Source organism: Oncorhynchus nerka, linkage group LG26 (assembly GCF_034236695.1).
Source record: "Oncorhynchus nerka isolate Pitt River linkage group LG26, Oner_Uvic_2.0, whole genome shotgun sequence".
Classification (NCBI taxonomy): domain Eukaryota; kingdom Metazoa; phylum Chordata; class Actinopteri; order Salmoniformes; family Salmonidae; genus Oncorhynchus; species Oncorhynchus nerka.
This window is the reverse complement of record NC_088421.1, coordinates 14,491,549-14,513,799: the sequence shown is the minus strand read 5'-3', so window position 1 is coordinate 14,513,799 and position 22,251 is coordinate 14,491,549. Positions and strand designations below refer to the sequence as shown.

The following is a 22,251-nucleotide window of genomic DNA, read 5'->3' as shown; positions in this document are numbered from 1 at the left end:
TAGCCTGTTGTATTGCTAACATTGAAATATGACCTTGATGGTGAAATGTGGTGGAATAAGGACACAAACACAGAAAATAACGTCATTCATTGCCCGTGTATTTTATTGTGATAACAACAGAGAAGGAACTGCAGCACTCCAATCTATCTGTATTTGTCAGCCAGGGCAGCGGACAAGGCTGCAAGGAATTTATCCACAGCAATGTGCACTTCGGGAGTGAAATCCGCAGGGAAGTGAATAGCCAGGGTCACAAGGATGTTGTGGGACAGGATCTGAAAAGTATATTTTAAAAGTTAATATTGACGAATTAATCCAGCAACATACTTAGAGTTGAAGTTGAGAGTGATATATATATAAAGATAATAAGTTATCTGGGAGCCAACCTTGAAATTGCCAGGGTCAACGCGCAGTTTGAAGGCGTGCAAATCGCTGAGAGCACTCAGTCCTCCGACGAGGTCGTCGATCACTCCGACAGCATTACCAATTGCACCCATGATGGTGCTTCCATGCTTCTTGACTGGCCCAGAGCCGGGGCTCAGGTCTGCCCAGTGGGAGAAGTAGGTCTTAGTCTGGGGGTAGGCGGTCAGCATCCTGCAAAAATGAGTTTGTATACCATTTTAGGCGTATTCAGATTCCTTAACTTTTAAGCATTATGCATGTCTTACTCCTCTCGTCTTCTGTCTACAATGTAATCAAAGTAGTTTACTTATTATATGTATGTTAAAATGCTTGGTCAGGGCAGGCAATATGCCGCTGTCATCAGTTTAAACACAACCAGTCTCATAATTATTTCATTAAGAAGGCTTACCTTCCCAAAGCCTCAGCACCGACGACATCTGCCTTTCCACTAATCTTGCCCCAGAAGGCCTTGACTACAGATTTGTCCTTTGCTGTCAGACTCATTTTTGCTCCTTTCTGATTGACCCGTATTAAATATACAAGAATTTAACCTGACAAGATGACTGCCTATACAACTAGGCCCCTTTATATTAAAGTAGTGCGGGAGACACGCCCAGCTACTAACTAGGGTACACTCCCCCTACACCGCAACCATCTTGGTCAAAATCCAAGAGTAAGAAACGTTATCTTGGCTTTTATCAAATGTTAAGTCAGAGGGCTATGTTTGTAATAATATACATCATTAACTTTTTTCTGAAACATTTTTGCCTACGTTTTCGTCTTCTGGCTGTACTGTGAAACAATGTATGGAAATAAATTGTCCCAGAGCTGTCAACTATTTTACCATTTGTTTGATTGATAAATATTATAATAATAATACATAATAATAATTATTTATTTCGTTGCATGAAACGAAATATTTCTGTATATCATATATTTCCAATAGGCTAATTCTAAAGCTGCTTTTGCCAAAATAGAAAAATTAGTTAACTAGTTAATTAGCTATTTAAAATTACGATGCACCTAATAAATTACATTGTACAAATCAAATCCACCTTCAAAGACCTGCATTGAATTGGAGAATATTTATTCAAGGTGACATATTTGACATGTGTTCAATTAAAGTTCGATATGATCCCCAATTAAAAGGTTAATTGGACTTCGAATGATGATCGGAAAAAATGTCAGAAGTCATGCGAGGATATGGGTACACACCTATCTGCAAATAATACAGGACATTCCTGCTTATCATATTTATTGTCTTGAAATTAATCACTTAAAATGGGCGGGACGGTCTGAATCCCCGGATAAAAAAAGGAAGGCATAATATTGTCGTAGATAAGAAACTGCCAAATTGTAGTCCGGAATTAGCTTGAATTATCAAATTATCACAACTCGTAAAAACATGTAATTAAAGTGATTGCATCCCTTTAGAAACGTTTATTTGAATAGCCTTATACACTGCAATGAAAACATTTTGAATAGTTTTGCCATAATCTTGCATCAGTTGGATCAACAAAACTGTTTAGCTAGGGATCATACGAATTTTGAAACGTTGGTAATCTAGATAAAACTGTATAGGCCTAATTACTTATGATTTCAGATTTTAGAATCTAACCTAAATAATTTATTCTGCAACAACTAATAAATGAGCATTTACTGTTGTTTTTAACAGATAAAATATTGGATTTTGAAACTGAATTCTCAATAACATCAAGTTCGAGAGCTGAAGCGCTCACTTGGCCAATACTGATCTTTGCCAGAGACAATCATATGTGCCGTCTCCAGTGGGCGGAGAACACTCAGAAATATAATTTGCAGGCAAAGTGTCTCCTTACACAAGACATTAATTGTTCAATCTTGTTGCAAAACCGGAAAACAAAAACTGTCAACATGGTTGACTGGACAGACACAGAGAAGACCACCATCAGTGCTGTCTGGGGCAAAGTAGATATCAATGAGGTCGGACCACTGGCTCTGGGAAGGTAGGTCATGGCTTCAGCCTCATTCAAATATATCATCTAATATAGTTTATAGTGGAGATGACCATATTGTTATTGATATCATATATCATATTGATATTGTTAAATTTGAATGGAGCATGTTAGAGTATTAATTAGGCATATAATTGAAATACATTTGAAAATAATTCACATATTTCGGTGTTCTTGCAATGACAGAGTCCTGATCGTCTACCCCTGGACTCAGCGTTATTTCGGCTCTTTCGGAGATGTGTCCACTCCCGCAGCAATCATGGGCAACCCCAAAGTTGCTGCTCACGGCAAGGTCGTGTGTGGAGCTCTGGATAAAGCTGTGAAGAACATGGGCAACATCTTGGCCACATACAAGTCACTGAGCGAGACCCACGCTAACAAACTCTTCGTCGACCCTGAAAATTTCAGGGTATGCCTTCTGTCTTGAGAAATATGTTTTAGGCTACACGTATAACATTCAGAACAACACGTCTAATTCCAAAGGTAAAACAAAAACAACGATCTAATGTAACATCTACCTCCTTTGTCCACAGGTGTTGGCTGACGTCCTCACAATTGTCATTGCCGCCAAGTTCGGAGCCTCTTTCACTCCTGAAATCCAGGCAACCTGGCAGAAGTTCATGAAAGTGGTTGTCGCAGCCATGGGCAGTCGGTACTTCTAAATGCACCACAGACAAGGGATTATGTTCTGACATCTCTGCCTGAGTGAAAATAAAGTCATCGAAACAAGCTGCCTTATTCGTATTAGTATAAACAACATTATGGTTAGGATTGGGGGGGCATTTCTGGGGAAAGTTTCACCACAATATCCATAACATCAATATTTAGGCAATATAGAGATGGGCATTGACCGATGGGAAACGGACTATTTTATGAATGAAGTGCGGCTACACTGTAAACCCTGATTAGTTATCATTACTCAAAAGATTTGTGGAAACCCGCTGCACTAGGATTCTAGAGTACAGTTACTTACAAGCTGGCTTTACTCAAACTTAAAGTGTCACATGATCTCAAATGGGCAACAATTTAAAGTTGATTAAACACAAAACGTTTTAGTAAGTAGCAAGAAAGCTGAAAAGCTGGTTGCTAGGTGGTATAGGAGCTACAGTATGCTCTTTTTCAGGTGAGGTCATACGAGACATGGTCAATTCCTGTTTTAAAAAACAGCTTTGTTTTAAAACTTACTCCATATGCACTAGTGGATTTCTGAGATTATTTGTAGTCAGGTGCAAGCTATCTGGATGTAACTTTACCTAAGGAGGCAAGGTAGAGTTATACCCAGAATGCTTATAGCTGTCAAAATAATATGTCCATATGGGCTTCACTAGTGCATATGGAGTCAGGTTTAAGGGACATTTTGGCATATATTTTGTAACAATATGTGCAATGTATGTTTTGATGAATCTAAACAGTTTGAACGAGGCTGTATTTGAGCTAAAATTCATATTGTGCTTTGTGTAAAGACTAAGATATATCATTCATATTGCTTTGTTGTTAAGGGGCACACAGACCACCAGAGAATTATTTCCAAACTGTACAAGATGTGAGGTCAAAGTGCTAATCCCAATCTATCACCTAAACGTAATGCAATTGTGAAGATCTGAAATGATTTGTAGTCAGGTGCACGCTATCTGGATGTAACTTTACCTAATGAGGCAAGGTGGCGTTTTCCCAGAATTCTTACAGATTACAAAATAATGCTAAAGGAGTAGGGTTTAAGGGGCAATTTAAAATTGAAGTTTGAAGAAAACCTTCATTCAAAATAAAGGTGAAGTTTGAAGTTGTACACTGTTGTTTTTTTGCATATTCCCTTGTATATAAATAATACTTTTTAGTAAATTATCCCAAGTATATTGAGTATATTGAGGTAACTATTTGCATCAGCTTTTTAAGTATAGTTGTGAGTATATTTGAGTAGTAGGAACCCAATTTAAATGCATTTTACTAACCCGAGTACCATAAGTAACTGAGCAAACATTTGTAGATTAAACATAGAATATCAATTATGATACTGAATAAATTCAGCAAATTAAAACGTACAATATTGGTTCTGTAACTGATTACATTAAGTATATCAAACTTAAAATTAGTTCTAGGACTTGAACGATTTGAGCAGGTCAAACAAACAAAAAACATTCTGAACCTGATAAAATTAAGTTGAATGAAAGGAATTGTTGAGATCCTGTTAGTTGTTTGCACTTAATATATTTGAGTTTGTAATGCACTAAAAGTGAAGTGTATATTATACTTAAAAGGCTGATGCAAATAGCTACCTACATTTTTTTAAAGTAAACAGGGCACAATATTTGTTAGTGTGTGTAACTTGATATTTTTTGTTAAGTAACTCAAATAATTTGTGGAAACCAGCTGCACATCAACATTTTAAGTCAAAAACGACTTTTAAAATCAAAGTTCTTTCTTTCAGTCAACTAGTCTAAAGCAAGTTAGCTTTACAACAGTTTTTTCTTAAAAAATAAAATGAAATTTTCTTTAAAACACTGCGTCTTTCAGAAACACATCTCTAATTACATGAATGCACCAAAACTGATTCATCTATTTTAGCATCCATCAATAGATGAATGCCATTTCAGTACAGCATGACTCATTTGAACAGAACTTCATAACAAACCTCCAACTTTCAATCAATTCAATACTGTGTAACACTGCAACATTCCCCATCAACAACTTAACTATTAAAACATAAGCACAGTATAATGACCCTTCTCCAATTAACACTTTCAACTGATGTGGTAGCTTCCATTCAATTTAAAATTTAAAATAAAAATGAGGTAGTGATGTGCGACATCCATTTCACATTCTAACAACTTCACTACATTCAACTGTTTAAAATAAAGATTAATCTTGACAATTTACATTTCTTCCTCCACGACAATTTTCAATCCATTATGTTTACAAAACAAAGCAATACTTGCAGATTATAAAATGTACTTATACACGCATTGTTTCGGTCCTATACCTTCATTTCTGACTAAGGTGTCACGCCAAATCATTAAACTGACATATAAACGTCCTAAATGCAAGTAGACAGTGTGTGCGGACGTTGTTTCCCCAACCTTCTTATATGTACCGGTCCACAACACTACACAGGTATGCAAACGACCTCTCCTTTCAACTCTATGAAGATTCCCTATCCATTTTTATCCTCTGGGACCTCGGCCATTTTTCATATGATGACGTCAGCAATGTGAGATTTGTGTCCATTGCTTCTAAAGCGTCATATATACAAGGATTTGTAAGGTAACTTCCCAATGCCCATGTTCAGGATTCCCAAACAGAAACACTTTCAATTAAACTCTACACCAAAGGAAGTCAAGTTACTCTTGTATCTCTGTGACCGGTTTGACTAAAGGCACAGATCAAATCAAATGCAGGCAGACATTTTAGTTGGCATTTGCCTACAAAACATTTCGTCTTCTTCAGTTGTTTTTAAAAAATGTATCCCTAAATCTCTTTTCCTTATAGGATAACGTAACTATTTACAATTGTTTATCGCCATAAATGTTTTTGGTATTGGTATTTTACAGTTGATTTTTCAAAGCAAGAACCTTTGGGTTCATTCTGTCTCCATCCAAGTTTAACAACACCTTTTGTATAAACCCAAACGTGTCCTTCGTGCAATTCGGGTATCCATGTTGGAGTGAGTACATTAGCCCGTACAAACATACAAGTGCATTAGGCCAGCACCGGAAATCCTTCGTAACCACGTTCTCCTCAAGGACCACGTAGACTCTTCCTGGATGGAATGGCACAGCAGCTACATCTCTATCGTCATCAATGACAGATGATGGCTGCTGTTCTCGATGGCTGCAGGGTCTTGGGATGTTCCCTCCTGAGAAAGAACATGCACATTTAATTATCATGTCACAATAAACTCTTATGAAGACACACAACTCCCCTCCTTCATTTTGGGTCAAATAATATTTTAACCTCACACACAAACACAACCCACCATGCAAGTTATGAACACTCCAGGGTCATCCTCTTGGAGTATAGCTGGAAGAGGACAACAGTTCGATCGGTGTTCAGATTGTGTGGTTGCTCCAGAGAAACATTACAAACAAACTATATATCTGTGTAAGGGCATCACTGATCTTAAAATGTATCATTTCAATCCAATCATTTGCTTTACATTTTGCTTACTGATTTAATTTGTATACCTGGCTGTACATATTCAGAATGGCAGCTATTTTCTGTCCATTTCTTCCAGTCTTTCCCTGCTTCTCTGGATAGGGCTAGCAAGCGTTCTGTGTGTTGATCAACATGGAATAAAACGAATCCCGGAGTTTCTAGTTTGTGATGCGATGGTACTCTGCACATACATAAAACAAAGTATAAAGGCAATTGAAAACTGCTTTACTCCCCCTAACGTTAGCTAGGCTAGCTAATTGTTGAGGCGTGCTGCCAACCAGTTAAAACATCAACAAATAAATACGCAGATGGATTTGAACATGAAATTATCGACGTTAACGTTACACGCGCATTGATCCGTCAGAGTTTGCTACCAGTTAGTCATGCTTGCTAAATAATGCTAGCCACATAGTTTTCACAATATACCGTAATTAACATAATAATTATATAATATTTTACGCATAGTTTTCTTTAAAAAAATAAATAAAGATTTACCATTCGGATAATGTTGTATTTAGCTAGGCTAGGTCATGAAAATCAGCAGCACTTCTCCTTAAATTAATTGGCTAACATGAACTGCTGAAAAGTTAACCGACTTCATCTAATGTTAACGTTACTTACGCTACGTAGTAGTAGGCTCCGGAAATTTTCTCCCTAACTATAATAATGAGACTACATTAGATTTCCGTGCTCACAATTGGCTCCCTAATTCCTTTTTATTTTATTTTTTAATGAACAAATATCAACAAACAAAATAGGAATAGTCACATGCAAACAAGCATACATACAAACTATTTACAACGCCAGGAATCCTAAACAAACACATAATATTAATTAATAATACAAGTTTTAATTGTCTTTTCTTTTTTCATTTAAGTTCAAGTAGTGCAATATGGTTTCAATCCATTTATAAAGTGAAAAAAGTTAGGTTTTGAATTAGACCATTTGCATTTGTGAATATGAAATGTACCTGGTATTATTAGCAGTTTAATTAAATATACTACATGTTTTGGTCAAATATCTATGGTGATATACAATGGGAAAATTGCTAACACATATTGTATCAGTAACACGGTAAAGGAAGTTTCATTTAAAACGTTACATAGAATTTATTCTGTGAAACATGTTTTGGAAAGATTCAAGCTGAATATTGACTATAAATGTGATTTCTGTGGACTGGAGGAGACCATTTCGCATTTGTTTTTGCCTGTATGTATAGTAGATTTTTTTTGATTGACGTACAGAATTTTGTTACAAAAAAATAAGACCGGTTGTACTATTTAATGGTTTTGATATGATTTATTTCAGAAATTGGCTTACTATTGCAATGTAGCTTTAAATTATATAAACGTAATCGTACAAACCTTGGTGGGAAGTCAGCCGCCTGTGTGTGAGGTATACTACTGCACATGTACTTGGAGAAAGTCACCCCTATGATCACAGAGAAGATGTTGCCTTTGGCCGACGACCGGGCTTCAGTTTAAAATAATAATACATACTTCCAGATGCCCGCCCCATATGTCAAATGAACCAGCTTTTATATTACATGCAGTTAACTCTTTAGAGGTTATATCACATGAACATAAATATTACTCTTAATTCAGGGCTTCATAAGCCACATTTTCTTGGAGACAGACAGACATCCACAGTGACACTTTACACTCGACTAATCTAGTCATGACCAACTAACACCATGAGCTTAATAAGGACCATGTCCTGGACACATTGAATGTGTAATGTAATTGCTCCATAATTTGGGGAATATAGGCCTTCTGACAACATTTTGAGTTGGCCTCCATCATCCTGTCACTGTTCAAATAGGTTTGGCCCTAACCAATTGGGGCATTACTACATTTAGCAATTTGTATTATTCTCACTGTTAGGCTTTGATGTGCCTAAATAATTCTGCTTACATCATGCCAGAGAGTAAGCATGTCTATCACCTATACATCACACGCACTGACAGAGTACAATGTTATAGAGGGCCAGATTAGTGTCAGCACACAGGTCATTGCAGAGGACAGTACATCAGCGCAATTTACCCTGTCTGATGGGAGACTCTAGGGAGGACAAATTGTGTAAGGCATAAAAAATTGACAAAAGAGTAGAGGGCATGAGAAGACCTCACCAACCATTTTCGACACCCTTTCATTTCTTATCTGGCTGTATCCACATGTGGCTGGTGTGTGTTGTGGGAGGAGACAATAGGAGACAAGTAAGATGACAAGGCATAAGAGAAGAACGAACGATAGGCAGGAAGAGAGACTGACTTAGACCTCACTAGGCACCCCTTTCCTAATCGTTCCATTCCCATAGTTTCAAAATTATGTGTATGGTGTGTCTTAGAAGTTGGGCCAACTAACAATGATGTTCAGATGCACCAGTTAACCCTGCTGTGGAAAACAATTTTATGCTGTGCAACGAACAGGCAGATGCCACACAACATGCCAAAATCAATTCTCATTGGAGCACTGCTGTTAACACTGCCTGAAGGAGTACCAGGAGACCATGAGCTCCCGCAACACCATAATAGTATAACAGAGACAGATGACTGAATATATTACTGTATAGACTGCCAAATGAAAGTGCTCAGTATTAGTACTGTAAGCAGAGGTTATCACGATGGCATGTTCTCTCAAAGCAAACCAGGGAGCAAAGTTCAAAGCCACCCCATTTAGCGGTTCATCATGCTTTACTTTGTAAACGTCTAATGACTTCAAGTTAATTAATAAAAGTATTGACGTCTGATAATTCAAATAATTATTATGAGTATTTGCTGGTTAGGCAATATAAGATAGAACAAACATAATAGCTGAAGTGAGTATTATTGTGTAAAACAAATTTAACCCCTTCAACGTACACATTCAATGTACTTTTTACAAAGTCCACAAAAGCACAGTCATAGGCCTACCTTACTAGGCCTACCTCCTTGCTAAGACAACAAGACACAAGCCAATCCCTCTCAGCGTGCTTCCATGTAAATAATTTAGGTTCAGGTGTAAATTTCATGTTGAACTGTACAAACTAATATGATTTATTATTGGAGAATACCACAACAGCATTTCAAACACATGAGATTCACAGTTGTCAATTTTTGTTCCTCTGGTTACAGTTCAAGAGAACGCACATGAAAGGAAATAACAAAAAAAGCATTCAAACTTTTTTTGTTCCAACAATCACCAAGTTCTCTTTACTAAGGTTGAAAAAATAACAACATCTGTTGTCTTACCACAGGCACATTTGAGCTGAAAACAGGTTAAAATTAGGTTACAGTTTAGGGGGCCAAAACTTGATTTGAGCTTTTCGCAATCAACACTTTCTGAATGAATAGAAATGAGCTGGACATGGGTTTTGGGTAATCCAGATGTAGAGCATAAACCAGGCCAATTAGAGCGCGAAAAGCATCTGGCCAGGATTGGAAGCTGTGCATCACCACTCTATCTTCGTGGATGATGGAGACTTGGTGAGGCTGAAGGGAGACTGCATCTTCATCATCAGAGACGATAGCAGGTATGCAGACTGGACCAATGAGGACACCAGGATTTCTTGACTCACGTTCCTACAGTATGACAACCGGAAGAGTGTAAAATACAGATGAACCAAAGCGGAAGATGTGTTGTGATTTCTGGGCACATCAATATTAAAAGGAGCAGTCTTAAACTCTGTAATAACCCCGAAGTGTATTAACCAACCTTGCAGGTTTTGAACACCTCTGAGTCGCTTTCAAGAAGTAGTGCTGGGAGACAATGAAGGGCAGCAGTTCGCCTGACATTCACATCCCTTGATTGCTAAAAGGACACAGACAGAACATTAATAAATCAACTTGCAGAGGACAAATTGGAAAAGTATATAGGCACAGTGATTTTAAACCAATATGGCTATCCATAGGTTCAATCACTAATCGAGACACAACACCCATTTTACTACCATTTCACCCCAAACCAATGTTATGTACACTGCAGGTGGAGTTTGGAAAATGGTTAAAAAAAAATAAAAAAATACATAGGGAGAGTGCCAGCACAGAACCAAGGAAACTAAATATGTAAATTAGAATGTAACAAACCATTTCATCATACGTCTTCAGAATGGCAGAAAACGAAAGTCCAAAGCTCCCCATCTGTCCCTGCACCACCCGGGATAAAGCCAGCAAGCGTTCAGTGTGATGGTCTAGTGCAGAAAAGAACAATCGCTGCAGGTTCTGATTATTTATGCGATGAAACTCAGCAAATATCTGTAGATTAGATATTTGATTTAAAGACACAGAAGTCTTCTGTACTTAATGTGATTATATATTACCAGGCTCTTACTGAATGACTAACTCAATACCCCCCCCACACACACACCCTCTATTCCCTACATTTTAGACATTGTAAAAGAATGTTAACACTGCCACCAGGCCAAAGCAATACCTGTGACTCTAGAAATAGTGCCGGCCATCTATTCTCCACTGTCTGTATTTCAGTACTGCTGTTCAGAATCTCCTGTCTTCTCAGGGCAACTGTCTTTCCCATACAACGATTGATTACAGCCAAGTTTTTGTGTGTCTTCTTCATCTCAAGAGAAATATCAGTCCTTAGCTTTTCCAGATCTGCTTCAACGTTTGATTGAGGGAACTGTGACAGGTTGACTGGGCCACAGTAAACAGTGTGTTTAAGTGGTGGTTCTGGATCTTTCCTTTTTTGGGCACTTTATTTTAACCAACCTCAGGCCACCTATCTCTGCCTAGTTTCATTCTGTATTTTCCTACTTTAAACTTAAGGCCATTCTTCCATCCGTCCCACCCTTTTGGTGACCCATTGTCAGCAAGGAATTTATGTCAGTGGACTAAGGCTTTTGCAGCATCTTCAAAGTCACACTTGGATACGCATTCCTCCCATACATAGCTCTTGCCACGTCATCCAAAATCTGTTGTCTTTGGTTTCTGGTTAACACCAGCTGTCTTCCAAATTGGTCATACCCTTGATTTCCCTCTCTCAGTTACAATTTAAGGTCATGTGAAAAGGTTGGCACCTCAAAGTTGTCACTCGGTTGTCCTGGATGCTGTGAAGTTAAGTGTGGATTACTCAAGGACACCCCAGAGCTAGTCATGGCATCCTCCAATATCAAAAGCGTAATTGTGCCCATGTTTGGCAGATCATCAATGCAGGTCAGCTTGAAAAACTGTGAATCAGACTGAGTTTTGAAATTTAATATCAAGGTTGCCAGATGCACAGTGTTTCCTCCGACACATTGGTGCTTGGTTGGGTTGTGTATCGGAGGACGCATGACTTTCAACCTTTGTCTCTCCCGAGCCCGTACGGAAGTTGTAGCGATGAGACAACATAGTAGCTACTAAACAATTGGACACCATGAAATTGGGGAGAAAAGGGGTAAAATAAAAAGAAAAAGAAAAAAAGAAAGAGAAAACAATACATTTAAAAATCAATTAATGTATAATTATTGAGCAATTTATAACTATAGGCTACATTAAGAGCTTTTTTTCATTATTTTAGTCTATCTGGCATTAGTGCGTAAAAGGCTCTGCATGGTCAATCTGTACAGTGGCCATACAGCATTTACTGCCACGCAGTCTCCTCAGTCGTCATGACTTTCATACACCTTGATTTAGCAAAGCAAAGCTGTTGTGAAGGAAGTTGCCAAGGATGTGAGTTTGTGTTTTATACTGGACCTCCCGCCCCTGCCTACAGTAAACCAATCATGGCAATGAGGAGTTATACGGAGCCCTCTGCATTGTGAGTCGAGAGAGAAGAAAATAGTTGAGCGGAGGAGCGGTCCCGCGAGTATGCGCGAGTGCACAGGCCAGTCAAGAGCGCAAATTAAACTTGAGAGCCTGCAAGTGTGACTTTGAGCAAGCAGAAACTCATCGTAGATCAAAAAGAAACATGTCTTAAAACCTCTCTAGGGTACGTGGGACGGTAGCGTCCTGCATGACCAACATCCAGTGAAATTGCAGCGCGCCAAATTCAAAAACAGAAATACTGATTATAAAAATTCAGAAAACATACAAGTGTAATACATAGGTTTAAAGATGAACGTCTTGTTAATCCAACCATGGTGTCAGATTTCAAAATGGCTTTACGGCGAAAGCATACCATGCGATTATCTGACAACAGCTCCCAGCAAACAAATCATTACAAACAGTAACCAGCCAAGTAGAAGAGTTATACAAGTCAGAAATAGAGATAGAATTAATCACTTACCTTTGATGATCTTCATATGTTTGCATTCAGAAGACATTCATTTACTCAATAAATGTTTGTTTTGTTCGATAAAGTCTCTCTTTATATCCAAAAACCTCAGTTTTGTTTGCGCGTTTTCTTCAGTAATCCACAGGCTCAAACACAGTCACAACAAGCAGACAAAAAATCCAAATTGTATCCGTAAAGTTCATAGAAACATGTCAAACTATGTTTATATTCAAATCTCAGGTTGTTTTTAGCCTAAATAATCAATAATATTTCAACCGGACAATAACATTGTCAATATAAAAGGTAAACAAGAAAGGCGCACTCTCGGGATTGCTCATGAAAGAGCTCTGTGTGACACTGTAGGGTCCACTCATTTAGACTGGTCTTGCTCATTTTTCAGAATACAAGCCTGAAACAATTTCTAAAGACTTGACATCTAGTGGAAGCTCTAGGAAATGTAATTTGAGTCCTAAGTCAATGGATACTGTAATGGCATTGAATAGAAAACTACAACACCAAAAAAATCCTACTTCCTGGATGGATTATTCCCAGGTTTTCCCCTGCAAAATCAGTTATGTTATACTCACAGACATTGTTTTAACAGTTTTGGAAACTTTAGACTGTTTTCTATCCAAATCTATATGCATATCCTAGCTTCTGGGCCTGAGTAGCAGGCAGTTTACTTTGGGCACGCTTTTTATCCGGAGGTGAAAATAGTGCCCCCTACCCTAGAGAAGATTTATTAATTAAACAGTTGTTGTGGAAATAATCCAAATTTGTTGGTAACATATGTAAGATGTTTTATATTCATCATATGTTTGTAAGTTACTTCTCATCAGAATGGTATTTTTGTATAATACTGTGGCGGGGTTGCAGTTATCTGTTCTATGTCAAGACTAAGTTGCATGGGCCGCAGAGAGGAGAGAGGTCAACGTGTCATCATGTGTAAACATATCTTTTGCTCCACAATGTCTGTGTGCCAGTCAGTGTGTCTCTGTGATCTTGTCCAGGATTGGTTGTATATAGAATTGGTTGTATCTAAATGACAATTTGATATATGCCTGTTGATATGGAGGATTGGTTTATGGTTCTGGGGTTTGAGTAAGGAGACAAAGCTGAACGATTTATTATGTCTATGCTGTCTGACTATGCGTGTTCTTTGCTATTAAAGGATCGCAGTTGCATTGTAAGGGGGGCTCTCAGAATATTCATTGAGAGACACTGAATTACCTGAGAGTCACAGGATTGTGATAGAGCTGATATAATTAAAGATGGACTTTGATAACTAACTCTGACTTGTGTGTGTGGTTTGCTCCCATGATTTGGTAAATAGAGGACATTTCCACGACACAGTACATATAGAACTGTAAGCAAACGTGATTCAAACGTGTAAAAAAGTTTTTGAGTGCATTAAATCCACCAGCAATAGTCACTCACTTTCAATTTCTCAAATTGCGCTCTCTCAAGTTTTGGCACCTTTGGGTTTGGATTCTAGGCTGATGGGGGTGTGGGCTTACAGGCGGGTGCATGTCTATAAACCTTAAATTGGTCACTTTTACTGGAGTGATGGACTAACAAATTCCTGCCATTGGCCAGTCCAGTGTTGTTGATTGGCAATTATGAACCGTATGTTTGTGGTGCACTGCAGACGTGTTTTCAGTTTTCCTGATAATTGGGCTACTTTGAAAACGATATTGCAGGAGAAAATGTATTGGTCTTGGGTGGCAGGTCTTTGGGCTACTTCTAAATTGTATCGCAGCTGCCATGGCATTTCCTAAAAAATATATATATATTTCACTGTGGCCTGATGCTGACTATCAGGCAGTGAGCAGGCTGTTACTGAGTGTGTGAGTGAGTGAGTGAGTGAGTGAGTGAATGAATGGTGAAGACGGAGAGAGCCAGAGGGGTGTGCGTGCGTTGAGAGCACTGGTTGGAAGAGTGCTGCACAGAGACAGAGCAACAATGTATTACCAGTTGTAGGTAGGCTATTTATTCTGAACGCAACATGCAATAATTTCAAAGATTTTACTGAGTTACAGTTCAAATAAGGAAATCAGTCAATGGAAATAAATTCATTAGGCCGTAATCTATGGATTTCATATGACTTGGTATGGGTGCACCAATGGAAGGGCATAGGCCCATCCACTTGGCAGCCAGGCCCACCGACTGGGGAGCCAGGCCTAGCCAATCAGAATTCGTTTTTCCGCACAAAAGGGCTTTATTTCAGACATAAATACTCCTCAGCACCCCCCTCCACCCCCTCTCAGACGATCCCAAAGGTGAAGAAGACAGATCTGGAGGTCCTGGAATGGCGTGGTTACACATGGTCTGCTGTTGTGAGGCAGGTTGGACATACTGCCAAATTCTCTAAAACAACGTTGGAGGCTGCTTATGGTAGAGAAATGAACATTCAGTTCTCTGGCAACAGCTCTGGTGGACATTCCTGTAGTCATCGTGTAAATTGCATGCTCCCTCAAAACATGAGACACCTGTGGCATTGTGTTGTGTGACAAAACTGCACATTTTTGGATGGATTATCTTGGCAAAGGAGAAATGCTCACTAACAGGGAAATAAACACATTTGAGAGAAATAAGATTTTTGTGCGAATGGAACATTTCTGAGATTTTGCATTTCAGCTCATGAAATGGGACCAACACTTTACATGTTGTGTTTATGTTTTTGTTCAGTGTAGATTGGTCATTATTGAGACATGCTAGAACTGATATAACGGCAACAAAGCAATGGAAAACGACTTTAGGCGCATTAGAGCTCTTTAGATAAATTCGCTCAGAGGTGGTTAAAAGTAAACTGGATTCTAATGTTGACTTTTATTATGGATAACAGTATCAAGCAAAAGGTTTCACTCATGCTGGGCGGCAGGTAGCCTAGTGGTTAGAGCGTTGTGCCAGTAACCGAAAGGTTGCTAGATTGAATCCCCGAGCTGACAAAGTAAAAATCTGTCGCTCTGCCCCTGAACAAGGCAGTTAACCCACTGTTCTTGGGCCATCATTGTAAATAATATGTTCTTAACTGACTTGAATAGTTAAATAAAAGGTCAAATAAAAAAATGAACAAATAAATTCTCAGTTCTAGGGTCTGGAGTGCTGCGTGAGTGGAAATTTGGTGTATGTTACATAATTAACTACTCATGGTATGATTGTGATAACATACAGGAACTGAAGTCCGTTAGTTCACCAAACCTAGAATACCTCACAATCAAATGCCGACCGTATTACCTCCCAAGAGAATTCTCTTTGGTTACAGTCACAGCTGTGTCTATTCCCCCTCAAGCCAATACCACGATGGCCCTCAAAGAACTTCACTGGACTTTATGTAAACTGGAAACCACATATCCTGAGGCTGCATTTATTATAGCTGGGGATTTTAACAAAGCAAATTTGAGAAAAACTTTACCAAAGTTCTATCAACACATTGACTGTAGTACTCGTGCTGCTAAAACACTGGACCATTGCTACTCCAACTTCCAGGATGCCTACAAGGCCCTTCCCCGCCCTCCCTTCGGCAAATCACATCACGACTCCATTTTGCCCCTCCCTTTTTATAGACAGAAACTCAAACAGAAAGTAACCGTGCTAAGGACTATTCAACGCTGGTCTGACAAATCGGAATCCACGCTTCAAGATTGTTTTGATCACGCGAACTGGGATATGTTCCGATTAGCCTCCAAGAACAACATAGACGAATACACTGATACGGTGACTAAGTTTATCAGGAAGTGTATAGGAGATGTTGTACCCACTGTGACTATTAAAACCTTCCCGAACCAGAAACTATGGATAGATGGCAGCATTTGCGCTAAACGCGAATGAAAGCACAAACCATCCCATTTAACCATGGCAAGGTGACTGGGAATATGGCCGAATACGAACAGTGTAGTTATTCCCTCCATAAGGCAATTAAACAGGCAAAACATCAGTATAGAGACAAAGTGGAGTCGAAATTCAACGGCTCAGACACGAGACATACAGTGGGTCAAAAAAGTATTTAGTCAGCAACCAATTGTGCAAGTTCTCCCACTTAAAAATATGAGAGAGGCCTGTAATTTTCATCATAGGTACACTTCAACTATGACAGACAAAATGAGAAAAAAAAAATCCAGAAAATCCCATTGTAGGACTGGGTGCTGGACTTCCTGATGGGTCGCCTCCAGGTGGTGAAGGTAGGAAACAACACCACCACTTTGCTGATCCTCAACACAGGGGCACCACAAGGGTGCGTGCTCAGACCCCTCCTGTACTCCCCGTTCACTCATGACTGTGTGGCCACACATGCCTCCAACTCAATCATCAAGTTTGCAGATGACACAACAAATCACCAACAATGACGAAAGGGAGGAGGTGAGGGCCCTAGCAGCGTGGTGCCAGGAAAATAACCTCAACGTCAACAAAGCGAAGGAGCTGATTGTGGACTTGAGGAAGCACGTCCCTATCTACATCGATGGGACCGCAGTGGAGAATGCGGAAAGGTTCAAGTTCCTCGGCGTACACATCATTGACAATCTGAAATGGTCCTCCCACACAGACAGATTGGTGAAGAAGGCGCAACAGCACCTCTTCAACCTCAACAGGCTGAAGAAATGTGGCTTGGCTCCGAATACCCTCAGATACTTTTGCAGATGCACAATTGAGAGCAAACTGTCGGGCTGTATCAACTGCACTGCCCACAACCGCAGGGCTCTCCAGAGGGTGGTGCGGTCTGCCCAACGCATCACCGGAGGCACACTGCCTGCCCTCCAGGACACCTACTGCACCTAATGTCACAGGAAGGCCAAAAAGATCATCAATGACATTAACCACCTGACCCAGGGCCTGTTCACCCTGCTATCATCCAGAAGGCGAGGTCAGAACAGGTGCACCAAAGCTGGGACCGAGAGACTGAAAAACAGCTTCCATCTCAAGACCATCAGACTGTTAAATAGCCATCACTAGCTGGCTACCACCTGGTTACTGAACCAGGTGGTAGCCAGAGACACCTGAAACCCCACCTCTTTAAGGGATACCTAGGATAGGATAAAGTAATCCCTCTCACCCCCCCTTAAAAGATTTAGATGCACTACTGTTCCACTGGATGTCATAAGGTGAATGCACCAATTTGTAAGTCGCTCTGGATAAGAGCGTCTGCTAAATGACTTAAATGTAAATGTAATGAACCCTGCAATTGAGAGGCTTCTATCCTATATACATAGACATGGAATCAATGGCCACTTTAATAATGGAACACTAGTCACTTTAATAATGTTTACATACTGCTTTACTCATCTCATATTTATATACTGTATTCTATTCTACTGTATTTTAGTCAATGCCACTCCGACATTGCCAATCCTAATATTTATATATTTCTTAATTCCATTCCATTCCATTCTTTTTTAGATTTGTGTATTGTTGTGAATTGTTAGATACCAATGGACTGTTGGAGCTAGGAACACAAGCATTTTGCAATAACATCTGCTAAATATGTGTATGAAACCAATAAAATTTGATTTTATGTTTTATTTGGGTCTCTAGGTGATAACGTTTAAGAACCCCTGCTCTATGCTTTCCAGTTGTATTAGCCTCACGTGATCATGCTGGCTCTCGAGGCTACGGTACAGATGCATTGCTACTGAATGTGAAAAATAACAATGATGATATGAACTGGTAATGCGAGTTGATGAACTGGTAAAATGCGAGTTTTACAACAGGGTATTTGTTTTAGAATCGACCGATAATCTCACATGTAAATATCCCACCCCACTAGCGGAACTATTTTTACGGTCTACATCACATATCAGTGTAACACACAACATTGGAAGGCAGCGCTGAGCTGGAGTAGAGAAACAACACATCTAACAGAATTATATAAGTATTCAAATATATTGTCGCCAGTATATTACCGAGTTTTGTTAAGTAGTTAATCAATGTAGCTAATGGTGCTTCGATAGCTAACGTTAACCCTAAACATTTCTTAGCTAGCATAAGCTAGTTAGCTCGGAGCTAGCTAAAGTTATATTTGTAAAAAATTGGAAAGTCTGGCAACTACGTTTCTTATAACCATGTGACTAGCTACAGTATTGTTAAATATTAATTGACAAACAATTTGCAAACTCGACGTTAAAATATGTACATTCATTCATCTTCATTTGATTTACAAGGCGAGCGAAAATCTATGTATAAACAGTCTGAAAATAGGTTCTTCAAATGTGGTGAAAAGACAAGCCCTATCAGTGTAATTTTGGTTACTTCGGGTAGCCGAGGGAACAAATTGCTCTTTAGGTACCCATTTCAACAGGTTTCAGATTGCACATCATCACTCACGAGTAAGTAGTCCTTCGTGTGTGTGTGTGACGTTAGCTTGCTATGTGGTGTGATATGTAAGATTTGGTAAACAAATCTTCTAATCTGATGTTTTTGCCCAACAGCAAAACAGCGAAGTCCATATGCATTGAACACTACAGGAGATGTTCTTGAAGACCCAGATGGAGATTCAAGGTATTGGTCATCATATTATGTCACCTACATAATGTATCCATGTTTAGGCCTATATCACGACGGGCAAATAAACAACATCCCTTTGAATGGGGACTGTTAGCTTTCGAAAACCCTTCTCCGTATGTAGGATTTTCAGCCATTGCATTCGCCCGCATTTGACTCGGTGTAAACTACAATTCCGATGCTGTGTTTTAAGTTTTAAAAACGTCAATAATCATCGCTATCGTAAGCGGTTTTCGAAACGTATGCTGATATGCCCCCTATCTTTCATGTCAGCGAGAAATAATCTTTCAAATAAAAAAGATACACTTACTTTAGTAGTTTTACACAGATCCATACACTTTGTGCGCCCCCAGTTTATGAACTACACTTCCTCCTCAGTTATCTTACACACAGGTGTTAGGAGCACGCTAGATGCTAGATAGCCAATTTTCACAGGTGGCGGCCAATGTCTTCCATCAACAAGCTCTGTAACATGGAGATATGGCCGTGTGGGAACACTAACCCTATAAGGTGTGTAGTAACTTTAAAAAAAACATAAAGTATTTCTCACTGATATGAAAGATACATTCCTTATGTTTCCAATATAGTACCTCAGGCAATGCTTCTTAATGCTTGTTAATGCAAGTGTTAATGCAGGTGAGCAAGTGTTTGGGCTCTCAACAAAACTCCCCTAGTCAGAAGATACTATCAGCAATATGTGCTAAAGTAGTTAGCATTTATGAATGGGGTAGGGGACTGTGTGAAACTGCACCAGTGTGACAGGCTTCAGCATATTCATCATACGTTTTGTTAAGCAGTCAAGTTTTGGATATGTTCATATCAGAACAAAATTAGTCAACATTTGATTAAAACAATTGCGGCATGTGTGTTGGCTAGGGTCCTATTGGCTGGCACCTAAGACGGCTAGGGTTATATTTGTGCCCTCTTGCATATTTGTCTGTGATATTACAGCATGGGTTCATGGCAATACACCCCTTATCTGTTGTTTGGAATATGTGATTAAGAAAGTCACTCTATATGTGTGTCAAATAAATGGATAGATTACATGAGCTTTTTAACCTTGTTACATCAGTGCCTTTTGTTTAACATGTGGGCTTTTAAACTGTTTGCGTTTAAATTTTCAAGTGACATTCAGATTATAAGAAATGACTGGCATGTAAAATAGTGGCCACAAGATACAGCATATATAATATATATATATTTCAGTGACTCATTTAATTTAAAAGCAAGAATTTAACAAAAATACACATGGCTACAATTGATAGTTACCCAATAAAAGCTACAGGCCTATTTACATCAAGTTAGGCTTACTCTTTACCTATTTCAACCCATCTATGATATTAACATGGTAATTACACTAGTAACTTGTTGTTACTCAGTTATTTCTTTGTTGTTGCATTTTAATGGAGTTGAGTCCACTAAAAAAAAAAAACGAATGTTGACTACTATGTAATTACAAAGCAAATGTTAAATTACTTTGTAATAACATGTTCATAACATTGTTACTGGGTTAATTATAGCATTTGTACTCCAGGACAAGAGCAATGCATCGTGAAGCGTTACAACATTTTCTGTAATCAAGTCTTTGGTACAAAAATGAGATCAATTAGCTTTTAAAATATTTATTCAAGTCACTCTCAAGTGGTAATCTTGTTTAGCTTTTGTTTGTGATGTCCTTCTGTTATGCATTCTGTCCAATTGTCTGCTGCATTTTTTTCCTTTTGTTTGCGTTTTCTTTTTTTTCTGGCCCTACTCCCATTTCAGAGAACAAACTCCGTTAACTGATGAACAGTTGGTAGCAGGGTAAGACCAAGTCATTCTAAAACCACCTTTCTTTTGTTTACAACACCCTTGTCTTTATTCACTCCTTCCTTCCTGTTTTGTCTTGCATATATATATATATATAAATATATATCCTGTGTGTGTACATATATATATATATATATATATATATATATATATATATATATATATATATATATATATATATATATATATATATATATATATATATATATATACCTACGCCAACCTTAATCTCTGCAATTCCTGTTGCATTATTACAGATGGAATGATTCACTGGTCTATCTTGGTAAATCCTGCATTTCAATTAAGCCTTGTTAAATGATTGCTCCAAAACCAGCAACGTAGATTCTTCAGTTCATTCAGCGTTGGAATCCACTTCATCTGATGATATTTGATTGTTGGGAAATCAATTCTGAATAGATACATAGACTTCTTCTACATGGCTAAACCAAGCAGAGCCATAATAACGTAGTTCTCAGAACAAAAAACATAGTCATGATTAAGATTGGATTAGAATCTGTCCCTTTTCGGGTTTTCTGGTGGAATAATAGCTCCTGATAATGATGATATAATTTGTATTTGATGATGGGGCCAGCCTGCAGCATGAGCTATGTAAACCAGCATGAGTCTGTCACCTCCCCTTTACAAAGCCCTCACCTTCTCTGCCAGAGGGGGCTTATTCACTGTCGTCTCTCCTCTCCAAGTACTATTTACACCAGCTCCTCTCAAACTGTGATCCATCAATCAGGTTGCGGGCTGATCCATGTGATTAACCTAACCCTCCTATCTATAGTCACACTATGGCTACCATTATAGGTTGATGGACTAAATAATAAAACAAAGACAATAAAACCGAATTAGATATAATTGGCACTTTCTCAGATATATTGTTGCTCTCCTCCCTTCCTGCTCTACTCTCAGCTGGTTTACTTAGGTCTTTTTCTCCTCTTTCTCCAATAAGGTTCTCTGACATTATCCTCGCCACTATCTTGGCCACCAAGTCTGATATGTGTGGGAAGAAGTTTGAGCTGAAGATAGACAATGTGCGTTTCGTTGGGCACCCCACCCTCCTCCAGCATCCTCACACCATTCAGGTAAGATACTTTTTTGTGAATTTGTGATGGCCTGAGCATAATTACACATTCACCCGCAGAGATTCTCTGTCAGTCAGTCCAGCAGTACCATGAGATCTGAACAATGACTGTATATGAATGGATGGA

At 38.8% G+C, this 22,251-nt stretch overlaps 3 protein-coding genes and 1 long non-coding RNA gene across 6 annotated transcripts in view; 2 read left to right on the top strand and 2 right to left on the bottom strand.

The window, feature by feature from the left end:
• Positions 1-77: 77 nt before the first annotated feature.
• LOC115110364 (hemoglobin subunit alpha-like) lies at positions 78-971 on the bottom strand. Its single transcript, XM_029635954.2, has 3 exons — positions 809-971; positions 384-591; positions 78-272 (listed from the first exon to the last, which is right to left on the bottom strand). The coding sequence occupies exons 1-3, from the start codon at positions 901-903 to the stop codon at positions 144-146; spliced, it is 432 nt and encodes a 143-aa protein (XP_029491814.1). The 5' UTR covers positions 904-971; the 3' UTR covers positions 78-143.
• Positions 972-2,275: 1,304 nt separating this feature from the next.
• LOC115110362 (hemoglobin subunit beta-1-like) lies at positions 2,276-3,122 on the top strand. The gene is made up of 3 exons (XM_029635951.2): positions 2,276-2,384; positions 2,580-2,802; positions 2,927-3,122. The coding sequence occupies exons 1-3, from the start codon at positions 2,293-2,295 to the stop codon at positions 3,053-3,055; spliced, it is 444 nt and encodes a 147-aa protein (XP_029491811.1). The 5' UTR covers positions 2,276-2,292; the 3' UTR covers positions 3,056-3,122.
• A 6,409-nt stretch (positions 3,123-9,531) lies between these two features.
• Positions 9,532-19,632, bottom strand: LOC115110357 (uncharacterized). The gene is made up of 4 exons (XR_003860626.2): positions 19,536-19,632; positions 10,606-10,709; positions 10,235-10,330; positions 9,532-10,101 (listed from the first exon to the last, which is right to left on the bottom strand). It is a non-coding gene; the product is annotated as an uncharacterized LOC115110357 (long non-coding RNA).
• The window catches only part of LOC115110354 (GATOR1 complex protein NPRL3-like), a 16,051-nt gene continuing 12,308 nt past the window's right edge, over positions 18,509-22,251 (top strand). The window contains exons 1-4 of one of the 3 annotated variants that reach the window (XM_029635943.2): positions 18,509-19,050; positions 19,153-19,222; positions 20,990-21,028; positions 21,993-22,125. In XM_029635943.2, the coding sequence (XP_029491803.1) occupies positions 18,852-19,050; positions 19,153-19,222; positions 20,990-21,028; positions 21,993-22,125 (441 nt within the window). In that variant the 5' untranslated portion in view covers positions 18,509-18,851. Of the gene's footprint in view, positions 19,051-19,152; positions 19,223-19,660; positions 19,736-20,989; positions 21,029-21,992; positions 22,126-22,251 lie in introns of all 3 variants that reach the window. The other 2 variants (XM_065010124.1, XM_029635945.2) reach the window with 2 other exon arrangements.

What these genes read in the sequence shown, in the direction of transcription:
- LOC115110364 (XM_029635954.2), bottom strand. Translation starts at nt 903, where the DNA reads ATGAGTCTGACAGCAAAGGACAAATCTGTAGTCAAGGCCTTCTGGGGC. An exon ending in GGTGCTGAGGCTTTGGGAAG is followed by an intron (nt 592 to 808) that starts GTAAGCCTTCTT and finishes TCATTTTTGCAG; the next exon opens with GATGCTGACCGCCTACCCCC. An exon ending in TTGACCCTGGCAATTTCAAG is followed by an intron (nt 273 to 383) that starts GTTGGCTCCCAG and finishes TATACTTTTCAG; the next exon opens with ATCCTGTCCCACAACATCCT.
- LOC115110362 (XM_029635951.2), top strand. Translation starts at nt 2,293, where the DNA reads ATGGTTGACTGGACAGACACAGAGAAGACCACCATCAGTGCTGTCTGG. An exon ending in GGACCACTGGCTCTGGGAAG is followed by an intron (nt 2,385 to 2,579) that starts GTAGGTCATGGC and finishes TTGCAATGACAG; the next exon opens with AGTCCTGATCGTCTACCCCT. An exon ending in TCGACCCTGAAAATTTCAGG is followed by an intron (nt 2,803 to 2,926) that starts GTATGCCTTCTG and finishes CTTTGTCCACAG; the next exon opens with GTGTTGGCTGACGTCCTCAC.